The sequence below is a fragment of the Corythoichthys intestinalis genome, chromosome 1 (genome assembly GCF_030265065.1).
Source record: "Corythoichthys intestinalis isolate RoL2023-P3 chromosome 1, ASM3026506v1, whole genome shotgun sequence".
NCBI classification, from domain to species: Eukaryota; Metazoa; Chordata; class Actinopteri; order Syngnathiformes; family Syngnathidae; genus Corythoichthys; species Corythoichthys intestinalis.
This window is the reverse complement of record NC_080395.1, coordinates 63,926,766-63,944,121: the sequence shown is the minus strand read 5'-3', so window position 1 is coordinate 63,944,121 and position 17,356 is coordinate 63,926,766. Positions and strand designations below refer to the sequence as shown.

At 44.0% G+C, this 17,356-nt stretch overlaps 1 protein-coding gene across 2 annotated transcripts in view; it reads left to right on the top strand.

The window, feature by feature from the left end:
- The window catches only part of igdcc3 (immunoglobulin superfamily, DCC subclass, member 3), a 120,585-nt gene that overhangs the window by 76,983 nt on the left and 26,246 nt on the right, over positions 1–17,356 (top strand). For both annotated transcript variants that reach the window (XM_057849104.1, XM_057849112.1), the window contains exons 3-7: positions 2,261–2,405; positions 7,253–7,383; positions 7,651–7,788; positions 10,416–10,574; positions 14,559–14,724. In XM_057849104.1, the coding sequence (XP_057705087.1) occupies positions 2,261–2,405; positions 7,253–7,383; positions 7,651–7,788; positions 10,416–10,574; positions 14,559–14,724 (739 nt within the window). The remainder of the gene's footprint in view (positions 1–2,260; positions 2,406–7,252; positions 7,384–7,650; positions 7,789–10,415; positions 10,575–14,558; positions 14,725–17,356) is intronic.

The following is a 17,356-nucleotide window of genomic DNA, read 5'->3' as shown; positions in this document are numbered from 1 at the left end:
ATGGTAACATATGTCAAGAAATCTATATGTCTTTCATAAATGTAAGCAGAGATCACCTTCAGCAACCGTTCCATGTAGCTCTTCTACAATATGAGTGAATGGTTAATTATTATGTATCAATGTGTGTGTGCGCCTCATTCTTCCAAGCCTTTAGGATCCTGTATGGCGCTGCACCTCGTGGTTATAGTTGTCATGTTTTCGCCTCGCTAAAGGTCATACTGCTTTGAAGCAGCGGTAAAGAATAATTGGACTTTTGTTTTGCTCCTAGCCATTGCCTCGAAGTGTGTTTTCAACCAGCTTAGTAAATATACGGTACATTTACAAGTCCTAATGCACTATAGCTCTTCTGAGCCTCTGTTTAAAAAGATGTCTTTATTATTTTCTGATTTACACATAGTACAGTCCACATTTATGGTAAATATTAATTATTATTAAATAATTCCCTCAGAAGTAAATCTATTTAATATTAAATATCTAACCAACTTCAAACTGAAAGAAATGCAACCATCATACATAGTTGAAACCTGAAGAATATGCATGCCAATCACTCTATTGGAGAAGAATAATTTCCTATAGGCAGAAATATATGTCAGGAAGCTATTTGAAAGGATCCTGGTGAGCATATTCTACAGACTTGTCAAACCCATTGTAGCTCAGGGGCCACATGCAGCCTAATTTGTTGTCTAGTGAGCCAGGCCACTAAAGTCATAGCATAATTAATATGAGTAATAACATAGTGTTCTCCTATTTCTTATTATGCAAATCAATACAAGGACATTATGAGAATCTTAATATTTAATGGCCCATCGAATCAAACATTAAGAGCAACCTCAGATTCCTTAAGAAAAAAGTGCAATTTTCTTCAATTTGCATTCTGCATGTATGTATTGTAATTGATTACAGAAGACTGACCAGACGTTGAAATGATAACAAGAAGATGGTCCATCAACATGAAACTGCTGAACCTACTGTCTCTTCATTACATACAAAGGCTCCTTCTTCCTTACCACTTCATTCAATCACGATTCAGGAGTAAATATGTACATGGCCCGACACTCACAGAAGCAAAAATATGAAGAAAGTACAGTATATAACCTTTGACCCAACACAGAACTACAAAGTCCCTACTCTACCTTTTTCCATTGTATTTTCAAAATTATCCTGTGGGTGTGATTGAAGCTGTGTTTTCACACACCTGTGCTAACTGTGAGCCTAATATATATAATAAGTCTGCATTTACAGTAATTAATCAGCACTGATACTAAAACAACAACAGAAACAGCAACAACAAACAGGCTCCGAGTATTAAACCACGCAGGAAGACATTTTAAGTATTAACCTAAAAACTATCAGAAAGACAAGTCAACCACTTCCCTCTATTCGATCCAGTTTGACATTTTTCACACAAAAAAAATATTAATTAAACTGAATCTTTAATTTTTTTGTAAATTATTTTAGATTTGTTAGGAATATTTCTTGAATGTGAATGGTATTTGTCACATCTTAGTCGACACAAATTAATTCCTAATTACACGTGCACAAGTACTGCAGACTCATTAGTCCAAAACAGTGACTCTCCCCAGACATTAGTGCTTAAAAGGCAGCTGGGAGTTGTAGTCAGTATCGGGGCTGAGAAGCTGAAAGCGGTGCACCAACGCGTTCTTTTCTTTTGCTATACGGTCCAAAAATGGCAATTTCTGGGGCCACTGTTTTATTTAGTAGTTTTGTGTTTCAATCTGTCCTTATACAACCAAGTGTCATGATCAAATCTCCTCTAAAATGAACAAACAACAATAAGTCCGCAATGCCCTCTACTGGCAAATTCCTAACCTACAGCAGGTTGCCACAACTGGTTAGTAATTCTGCAGTTAATTAATCAGCCCTCATACAAAAAAAAAAAAAAAATAATAATAATCAGGCTCCAAGGATTGATAGATACTGGTCCATGCTACATAGCTACCTAGTTTTAAGACGAATGGTTAACAAATGATGGAACAATAGGACTTCAAAATTCGTGTCCACAAGATCAGCAGCAACAACCTGAGTGATGACTTCTAAAAACTGCTGTCTGTACGTACATAAGGAGAAAACAGAAATAATGGTATCAATAGGCAAACCATTTTGCTCTTAATTGTTTTTGAAATTATACTTTAGAGACAATTGTTCATTCTAATGGAGCTCATCCGATAGCTACGACTCAGTTACTAAACGTGTGATTAAATATCCTGTAATCACCACCTCCCTTTTTCGCTTCCCACAGCCATGGCCAACTTCCATGTCCAACCAGAGCCAGTGCATGCTGAGGAGTCTGGTGTGGCCAGATTCCAATGCCAAATCCATGGTTTGCCAGAGCCTGTTATCAGCTGGGAAAAAGATGGACAACCTGTGGACACGAAGGACAAAAGGTATGAATTGTTACACATCACAACACGATTCGATATTGTATCTTTGTTTTTTCTTCCAGGTATACTGCAGTGATAAATAATTATAGTATAACATTATCAATTTATTAAGCTTTACCTCTTCCCTCAGTTTCTCTGAGGCATTCCTCGGCCAACTTTGAGTCATATACATAGTCCATGCAGTGTGTGTCAGATTTGCCCCGAGGCTCCCTCAGGGTTGGACATGCCCGGACCGGAACACCTCACCAGGGAGGTGTCCAAAAGTCATCCACTCAAGTGGTTCTCCTTGATGCGGAGGCTTATTTACTCCACTCTAAGTTTCTTCTGGATGGCAAAGCTCATAACCTTATAGTATCCGTGGAGTGTAATGTTCACTGCTTGTATCTATACTTAACCTTTTGAGTCACTGTCCAGAATAGTAACGTACTAGGAATGAACTTGATAACTGATAATTTTCTTGTTTCCAATCCTTCTCTCAATCTCCATCCCAATGCCTCTGTGAATGAGATACTAAAAACTGTCAGGGAATGCTGGGCAGGCAGGTGTGTGTGGACCCAAACGCAGGAAACAAAATGCAAGGCAGGAGGCAGAAGGCAATGAACTCAAAAAACGTTTTAATTATAACTAACAAAAACACAAAGTACAAACAAAACCACTGGGGATCAAAGGGCAAGATTAAAACAAAACTTACTTAAATCAGAGGGACTGGTACACGAGGGCTTGGAACGGACTTGAAGTTTGGCAGAGACGGACATAGACATAGACAATGACGCAGCAAGGAGTGAACAGAAAATGGGAGCATATATACACACAAGCAGACAAGGGATAACGAGACAAGGAACAGCTGGGTAACACAGGTGGATGCAGATTGCAGAATACACTGGGAAAACACACACAGGTGAGAGCAATGGGTAATCACAGGACAAGTCACACAAGGAGAAACCAAACACAAAACCTAACAGTACCCCCCCCTCAAGGGACGGATCCCAGACGTCCCGAGGAAACAAAAAGTCAGAAGGTTGCTCGGAGGAGGGAGCAACACCAGCCCGTCACGGCCAGTCAGGCGGGCGTCCAGGACGCCAGACGTGGGCCGATCGCACGGGTCGATCGGGAGGGCGCCCGGGGCGCCAGACATTGGGCGACCGCACAGGCAGATCAGGCGGGCGTCCCCGACGAGGTAGTGCTCGGTTGTCCATACCGCCACGTTTTGGCAGGAAACGGGGAGCAGCATCATCGGGGCGAGGGTCAGGAACAGAGTCGGAGTCGTCGTGCGGACCAGGAACAGAGTCGGAGTCGGAGTCGTCGTGCGGACCAGGAACAGAGTTGGAGTCGTCGTGCGGACCAGGAACAGAGTCGGAGTCGTCGTGCGGACCAGGAACAGAGTCGGAGTCGTCGTGCGGACCAGGAACAGAGTCGGAGTCGGAGTCGTCGTGCGGACCAGGAGCAGAGTCGGAGTCGGAGTCGTCGTGCGGACCAGGAGCAGAGTCGGAGTCGGAGTCGTCGTGCGGACCAGGAGCAGAGTCGGAGTCGGAGTCGTCGTGCGGACCAGGAGCAGAGTCTGAGTCGGAGTCGGAGTCGTCGTGCGGACCAGGAGCAGAGTCTGAGTCGGAGTCGGAGTCGTCGTGCGGACCAGGAACAGAGTCTGAGTCGGAGTCGGAGTCGTCGTGCGGACCAGGAACAGAGTCTGAGTCGGAGTCGGAGTCGTCGTGCGGACCAGGAACAGAGTCTGAGTCGGAGTCGGAGTCGTCGTGCGGACCAGGAACAGAGTCTGAGTCGGAGTCGGAGTCGTCGTGCGGACCAGGAACAGAGTCTGAGTCGGAGTCGGAGTCGTCGTGCGGACCAGGAACAGAGTCTGAGTCGGAGTCGGAGTCGTCTGCTGGCGGGACAGCAGCGGTGTCGTCTGCTGGCGGGACAGCAGCGGTGTCGTCTGCTGGCGGGACAGCAGCGGTGTCGTCTGCTGGCGGGACAGCAGCGGTGTCGTCTGCTGGCGGGACAGCAGCGGTGTCGTCTGCTGGCGGGACAGCAGCGGTGTCGTCTGCTGGCGGGACAGCAGCGGTGTCGTCTGCTGGCGGGACAGCAGCGGTGTCGTCTGCTGGCGGGACAGCAGGGGTGTCGTCTGCTGGCGGGACAGCAGGGGTGTCGTCTGCTGGCGGGACAGCAGCGGTGTCGTCTGCTGGCGGGACAGCAGCGGTGTCGTCTGCTGGCGGGACAGCAGCGGTGTCGTCTGCTGGCGGGACAGCAGCGGTGTCGTCTGCTGGCGGGACAGCAGCGGTGTCGTCTGCTGGCGGGACAGCAGCGGAGTCGTCTGCTGGCGGGACAGCAGCGGAGTCGTCTGCTGGCGGGACAGCAGCGGAGTCGTCTGCTGGCGGGACAGCAGCGGAGTCGTCTGCTGGCGGAGCAGCAGCGGCGTCGCAGGAGGCTGCTGGCGGAGCAGCAGCGGCGTCGCAGGAGGCTGCTGGCGGGACAGCAGCGGTGTCGTCTGCTGGCGGGACAGCAGCGGAGTCGTCTGCTGGCGGGACAGCAGCGGAGTCGTCTGCTGGCGGGACAGCAGCGGAGTCGTCTGCTGGCGGAGCAGCAGCGGCGTCGCAGGAGGCTGCTGGCGGAGCAGCAGCGGCGTCGCAGGAGGCTGCTGGCGGAACAGCAGCGGCGTCGCAGGAGGCTGCTGGCGGAACAGCAGCGGCGTCGCAGGAGGCTGCTGGCGGAACAGCAGCGGCGTCGCAGGAGGCTGCTGGCGGAACAGCAGCGGCGTCGCAGGAGGCTGCTGGCGGAACAGCAGCGGCGTCGCAGGAGGCTGCTGGCGGAACAGCAGCGGCGTCGCAGGAGGCTGCTGGCGGAACAGCAGCGGCGTCGCAGGAGACTGCTGGCGGAACAGCAGCGGCGTCGCAGGAGACTGCTGGCGGAACAGCAGCGGCGTCGCAGGAGACTGCTGGCGGAACAGCAGCGGAGTCGCAGGAGACTGCTGACGGAACAGCAGCGGAGTCGCAGGAGACTGCTGGCGGAACAGCAGCGGAGTCGCAGGAGACTGCTGGCGGAACAGCAGCGGAGTCGCAGGAGACTGCTGGCGGAACAGCAGCGGAGTCGCAGGAGACTGCTGGCGGAACAGCAGCGGAGTCGCAGGAGACTGCTGGCGGAACAGCAGCGGAGTCGCAGGAGACTGCTGGCGGGAGAACAAGACTGCGGGGAGTCGGCGCGGGAGCCACTTGACTGCGGGGAGTCGGCGCGGGAGCCACTTGACTGCGGGGAGTCGGCGCGGGAGCCACTTGACTGCGGGGAGTCGGCGCGGGAGCCACTTGACTGCGGGGAGTCGGCGCGGGAGCCACTTGACTGCGGGGAGTCGGCGCGGGAGCCACTTGACTGCGGGGAGTCGGCGCGGGAGCCACTTGACTGCGGGGAGCCGGCGCGGGAGCCACTTGACTGCGGGGAGCCGGCGCGGGAGGAACTTGACTGCGGGGAGCCGGCGCGGGAGGAACTTGACTGCGGGGAGCCGGCGCGGGAGGAACTTGACTGCGGGGAGCCGGCGCGGAAGCTTCGGGAACCCACGACGTCAGCACTGCCGCGCGCCGTCGGCGTTGACGGCCACGCCGAGGCTTTTGCTGAGTGCCTTCAGGTGGCAGGGGCGGCAGAATAGCCCCATTAGGCCGCAGTGAGCCTGGGCGTCCCCGCAGACCACCCCGGGGGGGTCCCCGATAGATGGCCCAACGGGATCCCAGGTAGGAGTCTTTGGCCAAGATTTCAGAACGGGACACCAAATGCGACGGGTGGAAAGAAAAATTACCAGGGGAAACAGAGGGCGTGAAATCAAAATCCAGGTCGGAGTCAGAATCAGAGTCCAAAAATATATGCCGAGGGAACACAAAATCGGGGGAACGGGCAGAAAGCCGTCGGCGAGCATGCCGGTGCCGGTTGTTTCCCGCTGGGTCCACTAGTGGCTGCGTCATTCTGTCAGGGAATGCTGGGCAGGCAGGTGTGTGTGGACCCAAACGCAGGAAACAAAATGCAAGGCAGGAGGCAGAAGGCAATGAACTCAAAAAACGTTTTAATTATAACTAACAAAAACACAAAGTACAAACAAAACCACTGGGGATCAAAGGGCAAGATTAAAACAAAACTTACTTAAATCAGAGGGACTGGTACACGAGGGCTTGGAACGGACTTGAAGTTTGGCAGAGACGGACATAGACATAGACAATGACGCAGCAAGGAGTGAACAGAAAATGGGAGCATATATACACACAAGCAGACAAGGGATAACGAGACAAGGAACAGCTGGGTAACACAGGTGGATGCAGATTGCAGAATATACTGGGAAAACACACACAGGTGAGAGCAATGGGTAATCACAGGACAAGTCACACAAGGAGAAACCAAACACAAAACCTAACAAAAAACAATAACCATGTAAATCACCCAAGTTCATATCATCTACAAATTACACCCTAGGCCACTGGGAGCGCCCTTTTTCATTACTAAAGATGGTGCTTACTGTAACTTGATTAGTATTTCATAAAAATAACAGACGAACCGAGTTAAGATCCAGATTTTCTTATTAGTAAATGGGCTTGCTAGGTTGTTGATGATTTCAGACTTAAACATTTTCCTGTACCTGAAACTGGGCCTTCTAAATTCTGCTGAAAAACATCAGAAAACAAGCCTAAAATGGCGACAGATACAGTATGTGTTGTTGTATTTTTTAGGCGGGAGTTCTGCATACATATTTTCAATTCTAGAACTATAAAATAAGTGCCAATGATAGTTGCAGTTTAAGAGAAATTTGGCTGTGCATTACCTAGACGTGCGATACTTAAAATTTAAGTGCGACGAAATAATTTGTATCTTATTTTCTCTTTTAGGTACACTCTTCTACCTACGGGTGTTTTACAGATTACAGGATTGCGTGAGGAGGACAGTGGAAATTTCTGCTGTGTGGCTCATAACAGTGCAGGAGTGAAACACAGTACAGAGGCCCTCCTTTCTGTTTCAGGTTGTTACATTTCACAGCTTTAACATCCACATTCCATGAGCTGTCAAGCTTTCTTATTGTGGAACACATTGTTGACAATCTTAACTGGATATTTTGCCATTCATTTAGCCAATTCGCTTCAGTATTTTACCATGTTTCTCAAAATCTATGGTTTATCTGATGAATCATAAAAATACAGTACATTGGTCAAATCCACTCCCAAGAAATCAAATTAAGGATGTCATTCATCGCTGTTGTTTCTGTCTTAAATGCACTTCTATTTTTCAGGCTCCCAGTCATCCGTTTACAAGGAACCGATGATCCTAGTCGGTCCGGAAAATCTCACCCTCACTGTTCACCAGACCGCCATTTTGGAGTGTGTTGCCACAGGATACCCTCGCCCCATTGTTTCGTGGAGCAGGCTAGGTAATATAAAAACACGCTGAGCCATCATGTAATTTTGCTTGTCTTCTTTTTGTTTTTGGAAGGGAACTGCTTGTTACACAAATGTGCAGTCATGCATTAAATACCAGCGTGAGGTTTTACAAACACAGCTTTCATTTGTCAAGTGTTGTCTGATGCATTTGCACACATGAACTGAGTATTTTTGTTGTAGTACAGCATGTGTCGTGTATATGTGATGCAATGGGACCAAGGAAGACTTCAGGGATAAACATAAACGTGGTTTGATAACTACATGCCTCATCTCTTCATGAAGCTCAGTGGAAATGGAGATCCTGGAGAATAATTACTTTGTAGGCCTGAGACACATGCAATTAGCTTCCTCCTCCCTTGGTGCACGTTTTAATTTTTGACGATCATTCAAATCTGTCTTGATTCATTTTTCAATGTGGCATCCGTTTTCCTTCCCAATTATCAAAACTGATTTGCCGCTCCAAATATAAACTGGTTGCCCTTCCCTCAAGGGTTGAAACATAATCACATATGACAGTTCTATCTTACAAAATGCGTCTAGAATGAAAATGATAACACGATAGGATTTGTATACAGTGGTATGAAAAAGTATCTGGACCTTTTGGAAATTTCTCACATTTCTGCATAAAATCACCATCGAATATGATCTGATCATTGTCAAAATCACACAGATATAAAAAGTGTCTGCTTTAACTAAAACCACCCAAACATTTATAGGTTTTCAAATTTTAATGAGGATAGCATGCAAACAATGACAAGAGGGGGAAAAGTAAGTAAGTGAACTCTTTGCCTAAGGAGACTTAAAGAGCAATTGAAATAAATTTTTACCAAACAATTTAAGTCAAGCATGTGCCCAATCACTGATGAGTGGTTTAAGGCTACGCTGCCCACTATAAAACACACACCTGGTAAGAATTGTCATGAAGCATTGTCTGCATGCATGCAAGCATGGCTCGGTCAAAAGAGCTGTCTGACGACCTGTGATCAAGTATTGTTGATTTGTATAAAGCTGGGAAAGGATACAAAACCATCTCATAAAGTCTAGATGTTAATCATTCGACAGTCAATGAATTTGTCTACAAATGGAGAGAGTTTGGCACTGTTGCTTCTCTCCCAAGGAGTTGCCGTCCACCAAAGATGATGCCAAGAGTTCAACGCAGAATACTCAGAGAGGTAAAAAAAGAACCCTAGAGTGTCTGCTAAAGACTTACAGAAATCACTGGCACAGTCCGGGGGGGGGGGGGGGGGGGGTGTACAAAATATTAAATGTGATAGTTCACTTACTTATTCTTCCCCCTCCTGTCATTGCTTGCATAATATCCTCATCAAAATATGAAAACCTATAAATGTTTGGGTGGTTTTAGTTAAAGCTGACACTTTTTTCATCTGTGTGATTTTTGGCAAAGATCAGATCACATTTGATGGTGATTTTATGCAGAAATGTGAGAAATTCCAAAAGGTTGTGTATTACTTGACAATGAGGAGGCTGAGGTAAGTTCTATAATGAATTTAAATACGTAGTTTCAGATCACTCATTGCTTAATTCTTGGAGTTCGTTTGCCAATATTCATCAAGATGCATCACACCCTGTGAGTTGCAACTCTTTCTTTTCCGACAAGTTCATTAGTTCCAGGCTGAAGGACTGTGAGAAAAGTACAAATTGCAGTAAAAGGGGAAAAAGCAAAAAGTGCTTTTGTTTAAATAGAACTAGAATGGTACTAGTCAGTCCAGCAGGAAGTTAATGATGATGGAAACATACAATAAACACACTACAAGACACTCAGCAGTTCAGTAGTACCCCCAGCAGAGCTAATGTCACTGTTTAAGTGAGCTCATTTTTTTCTTCTTCTTCTAACGATGAATCAACCCCAATTCAAGACATTGCTAACTCACTCAGAACACTGATTTTTTTTTTTTTTTTTCATAACTGAAATTATAATGTCTTTATTCATGTCTTCATTACTGAGCACATTTAAAATGTATTGTTTGTCCGTAACGTTTTGTATGTCATTCTTTTTTTCCCTAAAACTACTGTATTCATGTTTTAAATCCATTACAAAACAAAATTATAGTTAGTAGCTGGTGTCTCGTCACTTGGCTAAAATCCATACATCTACATTATCACACATAAAGTAACTTCCCATTTGTGTACCTGTTTTGCTGTTAAAGAAGAAGGTAAAATGTTGAGCACCTCATTGAATAACTAGACACAATAAAAATGTCAGCTACCATTGATATAATAATAATACATGTGAATAATGTGATAACCTTTGAAAACATGTCTTATAGAAATTTGCTGTTTACTAAGGATCTATAGGAAGCTAATGTGAATGTTTTATTATTGCAACTATATCAGCGACCTACATGTATATCTAAACATTACCTGAATGTTCTCGAGTACTGCATAGTCAAAGAAAGGAGCACTGCAGTCACTGGCAGTTGCATCCTTGAATCTACAGTAATAGCACATTGACCGAGATCTTTCATATGGCTGAAGTTACAGTATGTGTCATATCATGTGTTTTTTTATTGTATTAATTTTTGGACTTCACACGGTAGCAATCATCTTCTCTTTCTTTACTTTCAACTGGTTGTCTGTGGCACTTTTCTATTTTTAGATGGACGCCCAATCGGGGTGGAGGGAATCCAAGTACTCGGCACTGGAAACTTGATGATTTCCGATGTTGGCGTGCAGCACTCGGGAGTTTATGTGTGTGCTGCTAACAAGCCAGGGACCCGTGTTCGAAGGACTGCTCAGGGACGTCTAGTGGTCCAAGGTGAGAATGGAGAATAGAAAGATCACACTCAGACTACACAAGCAGGTTGCTCTAAAACAACAACAATTGACTTCAATATAATCTAGCTTTATTAGTAACAGCCAAACAAATAGTTTACTGCATTCATGTCTATTTTTTCATAACACATCCTTTTTTTAACCTAAATTAATATTTACTCAACCAGCTATGAAAAATAAATAAATATAAATTCATAAACCAAATAAAGGAAAGAGGTATTTTTCTTGATGAACTGTGAAGTGTCACGTAAGCCACATTTTCAGTTTTTGTGTGTTCTTTTCAGTTACACACGAAGAATGGTAAATCTTTGTGTCTTCATATGCTGGAACAGTTCTAATGTGTCACATAGGAGTTTGTTGTGTTCCCATTGTGGTTGTTCATATTCTGTTGTTTACTTAGACAAAGGAGCCAGACAGAAAATTGTTTTGGGGGAAAGACAGAAAGAAAAAAATGAGGTAATATTGATACAAATACATGATAAATATATACATGCTATGATACGACTACTCATACTAAGAGGACACCCTGTGGGGAGGAGATACCAGAGGATAAGAAGAGGAAAGATTCAATTAAATTAAATTTAATTTTATTTGTATAGCCCTATATCACATCAAGGTTTCTCAGAGTCAATATGATACACAGTCAGAAACAGTAGGTGAATTAGATCAAGTTCATGTCCTTCATGACCTGGGCATCCCCCATCCTTAGACCCTCCATGTCGGCAAGGAAAAACTCCAAAAACACTTTGGAAAAAATGAGAAACCTTGGGGAGAACCACAGTCAGGAGAGATCCACTCCCAGGACGGACGGGCTATAGATGCACCAGGACTGATGGTGGGTATTAGCAGGAGGTCCAGTTTGTAGAAATAAATGGAGTGAAGAAACAAGAACGGTCCATCTAGCCAGATGAGACCAGGGGAGGGGGGGGGGGGCAATGAGGACATCCATCCAGCCAGGGGTCAGGATAGTCAGTTGGCTGCGGCTGAAAAATAGCCCCTCCCCCAGAACGGGGGGGGGGGGGGGGGGGGGAACACCGGTTGACTAGTGATGAAGAGACTAATAAACTAGATATTACAATTAGAAAAGAGAAGATAGGTCAAATACGTGTACGATGGAGTAAAGTTAGTGCGCGAGCAATGTTAGTAATGTGTAGTGAGGAGCCCAGCATCAAGACAAATCACTTGTGAGTATTAATGAGTTGACATCCTACTTTTAGCTATGTGATCACTAATGCTTGCATAAACAGTTTTATATACTGGATATGTGTCTAGCGCCACCTAGTCATGCACATACTCACTGCTGGTCATGCAGAGGATTAAACTGCAATACCAGGCTGGGTAAGGTGCGGCCCTCCACCCACGGCCATAGCTGATGCAACACCATCTGTGCCCCAGGACAGTCCCCATCCGAGTTGCCCCAACTTGCCCCTGGGAATATGGCGGCGGAGTGCATGACCACACTCACCACCACCCGCCAGTCCGCAAACCCCGCCGCCACCCCAGCCCCCACCTGGGAGCGCATCAGAGCACCCAAGGCCCAGCACAGGACCGGCCCTTATCCTGGCCACCACCCCACAGGCACAAGTAGCATGCCAAGTTCAGCTGGGGCAGGACACCGGGATCAGAGATGACCGAGATGTTGACAAGTAAAAGAGAGGAAGCTAATGCGGGACAGAGAAGGCAAACCCCAAAGCAGCAATCAGTCCAGACAAAGAGGAGGCCCAGACCCAAGAGTAGTGCAACAAGAAAAGTGGGACCTACCTACCACCCTATTATTACGGTTTCAAGCTTCCCAACGGGCAACCATTAAACCCAACACCATGAAGGGATTGTGAGAGGAGGGCAGTGCAATGTAGGCATTCAAATAAGAGCAGGGCCAGGGAGCAGCAGGACAGCAATGCGGAACTGTTTCCCCACCATCTGACTCCCCACACCCACCACACCCACCACCACCCACCACCATAGCTCCCCCAAAAGAGTATGATGTATGTGCTGTATTCAAAGAGGTGCTGATGAGGCAGGACAGGCGACGGGGAGGCACCTGACCAGATGCCGCCCTCCGCTGAACCCAAAGCCCCACCCCCAACCCCCACCCTACTATCGGAAGATAATGGTGGGGGCTGGTCAGGAACTGTACAGCTCTGTTCCAGTCCCCCAAAGATGCTAATTGAAAATGCAAGCACCACAGTGTCAAATATTTACAAGAATAAGTGAAAAGTGCATGAGGGTTAAGGTCTGAGCCCCCAACCACGGACCTCTGCCGAAACATGAGGCCACAAGTAGTAAAAGGGGTGGCTGATAATTTCGTGTAGTCCTGTTGCTAGTAATTTGATTATTTTTCCAGTTTACAATATTGTCTATTTTGCTCCATGCTGTTGTTAAAGTTACAAAAGAGAGCAGAGACAGAAGCTAAAATAGTCATGCTCATAAATGTATGTTGTAACATTAAATCATGTCTTCCCCTGCCTGTTTTATCACGTCTGCTCCAAGTTTGTATAAATACAGTACTTTATTTAACTGGATTTTAATAATAAAATTCCCACACCACATGTGTTAATAGATTATAAATCCTCAAGGTCAATGAAAGTGGTTTTATAAAATCCTTTTTCCAAGCTAACCCACCATCTAATTAATTCCAAAACTATCTTTAAGTATCTTCACAACACACACTGTTGAGTACAAGGGAACCAAAACTATTGTTATCTGTGTCATCTAGAAAACTGGGACGCAAAGACCGGTGCATCTCAGCAGACTCTTACTGTAGTGTTACTAATTAATCCGGGATATCTGATTCACTTCATTTCTTTATTGTCTCAACTTGTCATTCTCATTTGATCCAGCAAGTTAATGTTGACAAGGTTGGATGTAAGTGCAGTTTTGACCTTGACAATGAGAACAGATGCGTGCATCCTTGTGTATGACATGTCCCCTAGCAGGAAACATCTTTCATTCATTCTGTTGTTGCATTGATTAAAGTGGACCACACTTTGCTTTAGCAGTATTGATCCAGGTCAATACTTCATTTTATCTTCCTGTCACGTCAAAGATGAGCATCTTACCCTTAGATGGGAGAAAACAGATGTTAATTATGCGCCACTGTCTGTGTTTTTGTTATTGATTTTTGTCAAACAAAGATGGACTGAAAAGTCTAAGTATATCAAGGTTAGGGATCTTGCTTAAGAATATTTGTTGTATGAAATATTTTTCATTTGTTTGATAGGTATGAAATGTTATATGCATATTCCATCATTTTACAGTATCAAGGCCATATTCTCACATGTTTGTAAGAGGGAAAAGGTTTGAACCTTTATTGACTGCTGATTCTGGTCACTGAAGCTCACAAATGTTTAAAAAAGGATTTATTAAGAATATTTGTCCGCTAACTTCTGTCAGTCAGTGGTGCTTTCATAGAAACACAACCATGAGGCATTATTCCAACAATACACTTTGCAGCTTTCTACCCACTAGCGTTGACAATAAGATATCATCAACAAACGCTTTATTAATAAGCACAGGCATAAATAATTCAGTGCAACGGTTATAATCACCAGCATGGAGTAGACTCAAATTAAAGTGGCGGCCAAAATAACATTAAAGCAGATGTTACTCTAATTACTTACTACGTCTTAACCTATCTATAAAGTCCCTGCCTTGCTCCATATGAATAAGTTATTATCTCTAATTGACCATTGGTTTTCGCCCGTAGTATGGGACAAGCCATTATATGATGAAACTGTAGTTTGAGTGTTTTAAAGAACATTACTGCTAACAAATGCGCTTTTGCTTGCACCTCTGTTATTTCCCTGTTTACACATTAGCTTGACAAATTGAAATTAAGCCTACTGACACCACTGTAATTCAAACCAAATTATAGTGCTTATTTGTTTTAATACTGGCTATATTTAGACTAATTTGTCATAGTTTTGTTTTGTGTGACACATTTTTGATGTTTGCTTTTTGTTTACAGCTCCTGCAGAGTTTATTCAACCTCCCCAGTCTATTTCTCGGCCTGTGGGAACGACTGCTATCTTCACTTGCCAAGCCCAAGGTGAGCCCGAGCCCCAGTTGACCTGGCTGAAAAATGGCCAGATCCTAGAGCCTGGTGGCAACGTCAAACTCAGGAACAACAACAGGTAAGGTCAAAAACAAACAAACAAAACATATGCACATATGTATTTATAAATACTGGTAGTCCTTGGGTTACGACGTACCTGACTTCCGTGATTTCGACTTTACGACACCGGAGTCTCGTCCGCCGTTTTGTCTCCAGTTGTCTCCACTATCCAAAAACATATGGATAGTTATTTTGAGATTTAGGGGGTATTTAGGGGTACTTAAAAGGGTTAATTCCGATTTACGCGGAAACTTGAGCTACGTCGCCAGCGTAGGAATGGCACTCGTTCGTAACCCGAGGACTACCTGTGCTTTAGATATCATCACCTTACACAGAATAGCAGGGTGAAGGCTTGAATAGAAATTTTTCATGGTTGCAAGTCTTAATGCAGCAATTAATCAACATTTTTTGACATTAAAGAACAGTTTGTCATGCCGGTTGTGTTTAATCCCGTTCGGCGGCATTTCTCCGTCTAATTGTTCGTTTTTATCCCTATTTTAATGCTGGTCTTTGTGTAGATAAACTATTGGCTAAATGTTGGATGCTTTTCCATGGTGGTCCCCCTGAGTGCAATGAGTGTTGTAGAACCATGTTTTCACACTATAAAGTCCACATGCTGCAGTCACTATTTTATTAGCACAGGGGATGGCATCGCAACTTCATCTCGGAGATAATTTAGATGATTAATTGCTCATTGGACCAGATTGTACCCACCTACCTTTTACTGCCATTTATTTGCATAAGCTATAGGCAGGCGGCACAGGAAAGCATGTGGTTCGCAGAGGATAGCTTCTGGTTTGCATCTCCGGTGAGTTTGAATGAAAAAAAAAACCCAACAACTTATTTGTCTCTATGTGCTTGGATAAGCTACAGTTCACCTATAGCACTTCAAAGGATAAGGGAGTACAAAATAAATTAATGCAAAAACTTTAATAATACTGTCTTTACTCATGTCAGCTGTGTCAAAACTTTGTTTTCCAAGCGGCACACATGAAAATCAGAGAGCAAGGACTACCTTGAAATTCTTCCTTTTAGTTTATTTAACAAAATCGTGTTTTTCCCCAATTAATACTATATGCTACTCCTACATACATGTGTGAGGTGTGTCCTTGTTTTTTCTCATTACTTCAAAATTTCTTGCAAGAGCAAGTTTCAAAATTTCACAGGCAATTTTCCAAATTTGCAGTTGACAAATGCGACTCCAACAGTTCTAGCTTAGTATGATATACTGTATACTGCTCACAAAAATTAAAGGAACACTTTGTTCATCAAATATTTGTGAGCAGTGTATACAGTGGGGCAAATAAGTATTTAGTCAACCACTAATTGTGCAAGTTCTCCCACTTGAAAATATTAGAGAGGGCTGTAATTGTCAACATGGTTAAACCTCAACCATAAGAGACAGAATGTGGAAAAAAAACAGAAAATCACATTGTTTGATTTTTAAAGAATTTATTTGCAAATCATGGTGGAAAATAAGTATTTGGTCAATACCAAAAGTTCATCTCAAAACTTTGTTATGTACCCTTTGTAGGCAATAACGGAGGCCAAACGTTTTCTGTAACTCTTCACAAGCTTTTCACACACTGTTGCTGGTATTTTGACCCATTCCTCCATGCAGATCTCCTCTAAAGCAGTGATGTTTTGGGGCTGTCGTTGGGTAACACAGACTTTCAACTCCCTCCACAGATTTTCTATGGGGTTGAGATCTGGAGACTGGCTAGGCCACTCCAGGAGCTTGAAATGCTTCTTACGAAGCCACTCCTTTGTTGCCCTGGCTGTGTGTTTCGGATCATTGTCTTGCTGAAAGACCCAGCCACGTCTCATCTTCAATGCCCTTGCTGATGGAATGAGATTTTCTCTCAAAATCTCTCGATACATGGCCCCATTCATCTTTTCCTTTACACAGATCAGTCGTCCTGGTCCCTATGTAGAAAATCAGCCCCAAAGCATGATGTTTCCACCCCCATGCTTCACAGTGGGTATGGTGTTCTACAATTCAGTATTTTTATTCCTCCAAACACAAGAACCTATGTTTCTACCAAAGATGGATGGAGACAGAAATATATGTGTGTGTGTGTGTATATATAAATATATATATATATATATGTATATATATATATATATATATATATATATATATATATATATATATATATATATATATATATATATATATATATATATATATATATATATATATATATATGTATATATGTATATATATATATATATATATGTATATATGTATATATATATATATATATATGTGTATGTGTATATGTGTGTATATATATATATATAATATACATACATATATATACAGTGGGGAGAACAAGTATTTGATACACAACCCATTGGCAGTGTATCAAATACTTGTTCTCCCCACTGTATACAGTGGTACCTCTACATACGAAGTTAATCCGTTCCAGGACCTTGTTTGTAAGTCGAAATGGTCGTATGTCGAGCAGGATTTTCCCATAGGAATACATTATAATTCCATTAATTCGTTCCACAGCCCAAAAACCTGCACTAAATCCTTAAAAAATACTGCTGGTGCTATTACAAATGGCAATTACACGTAGCAAAACAAATAAATTATAAATCAAAATTGGAATAATAAAAAGAATAATAATAATTCCTGTAATAGT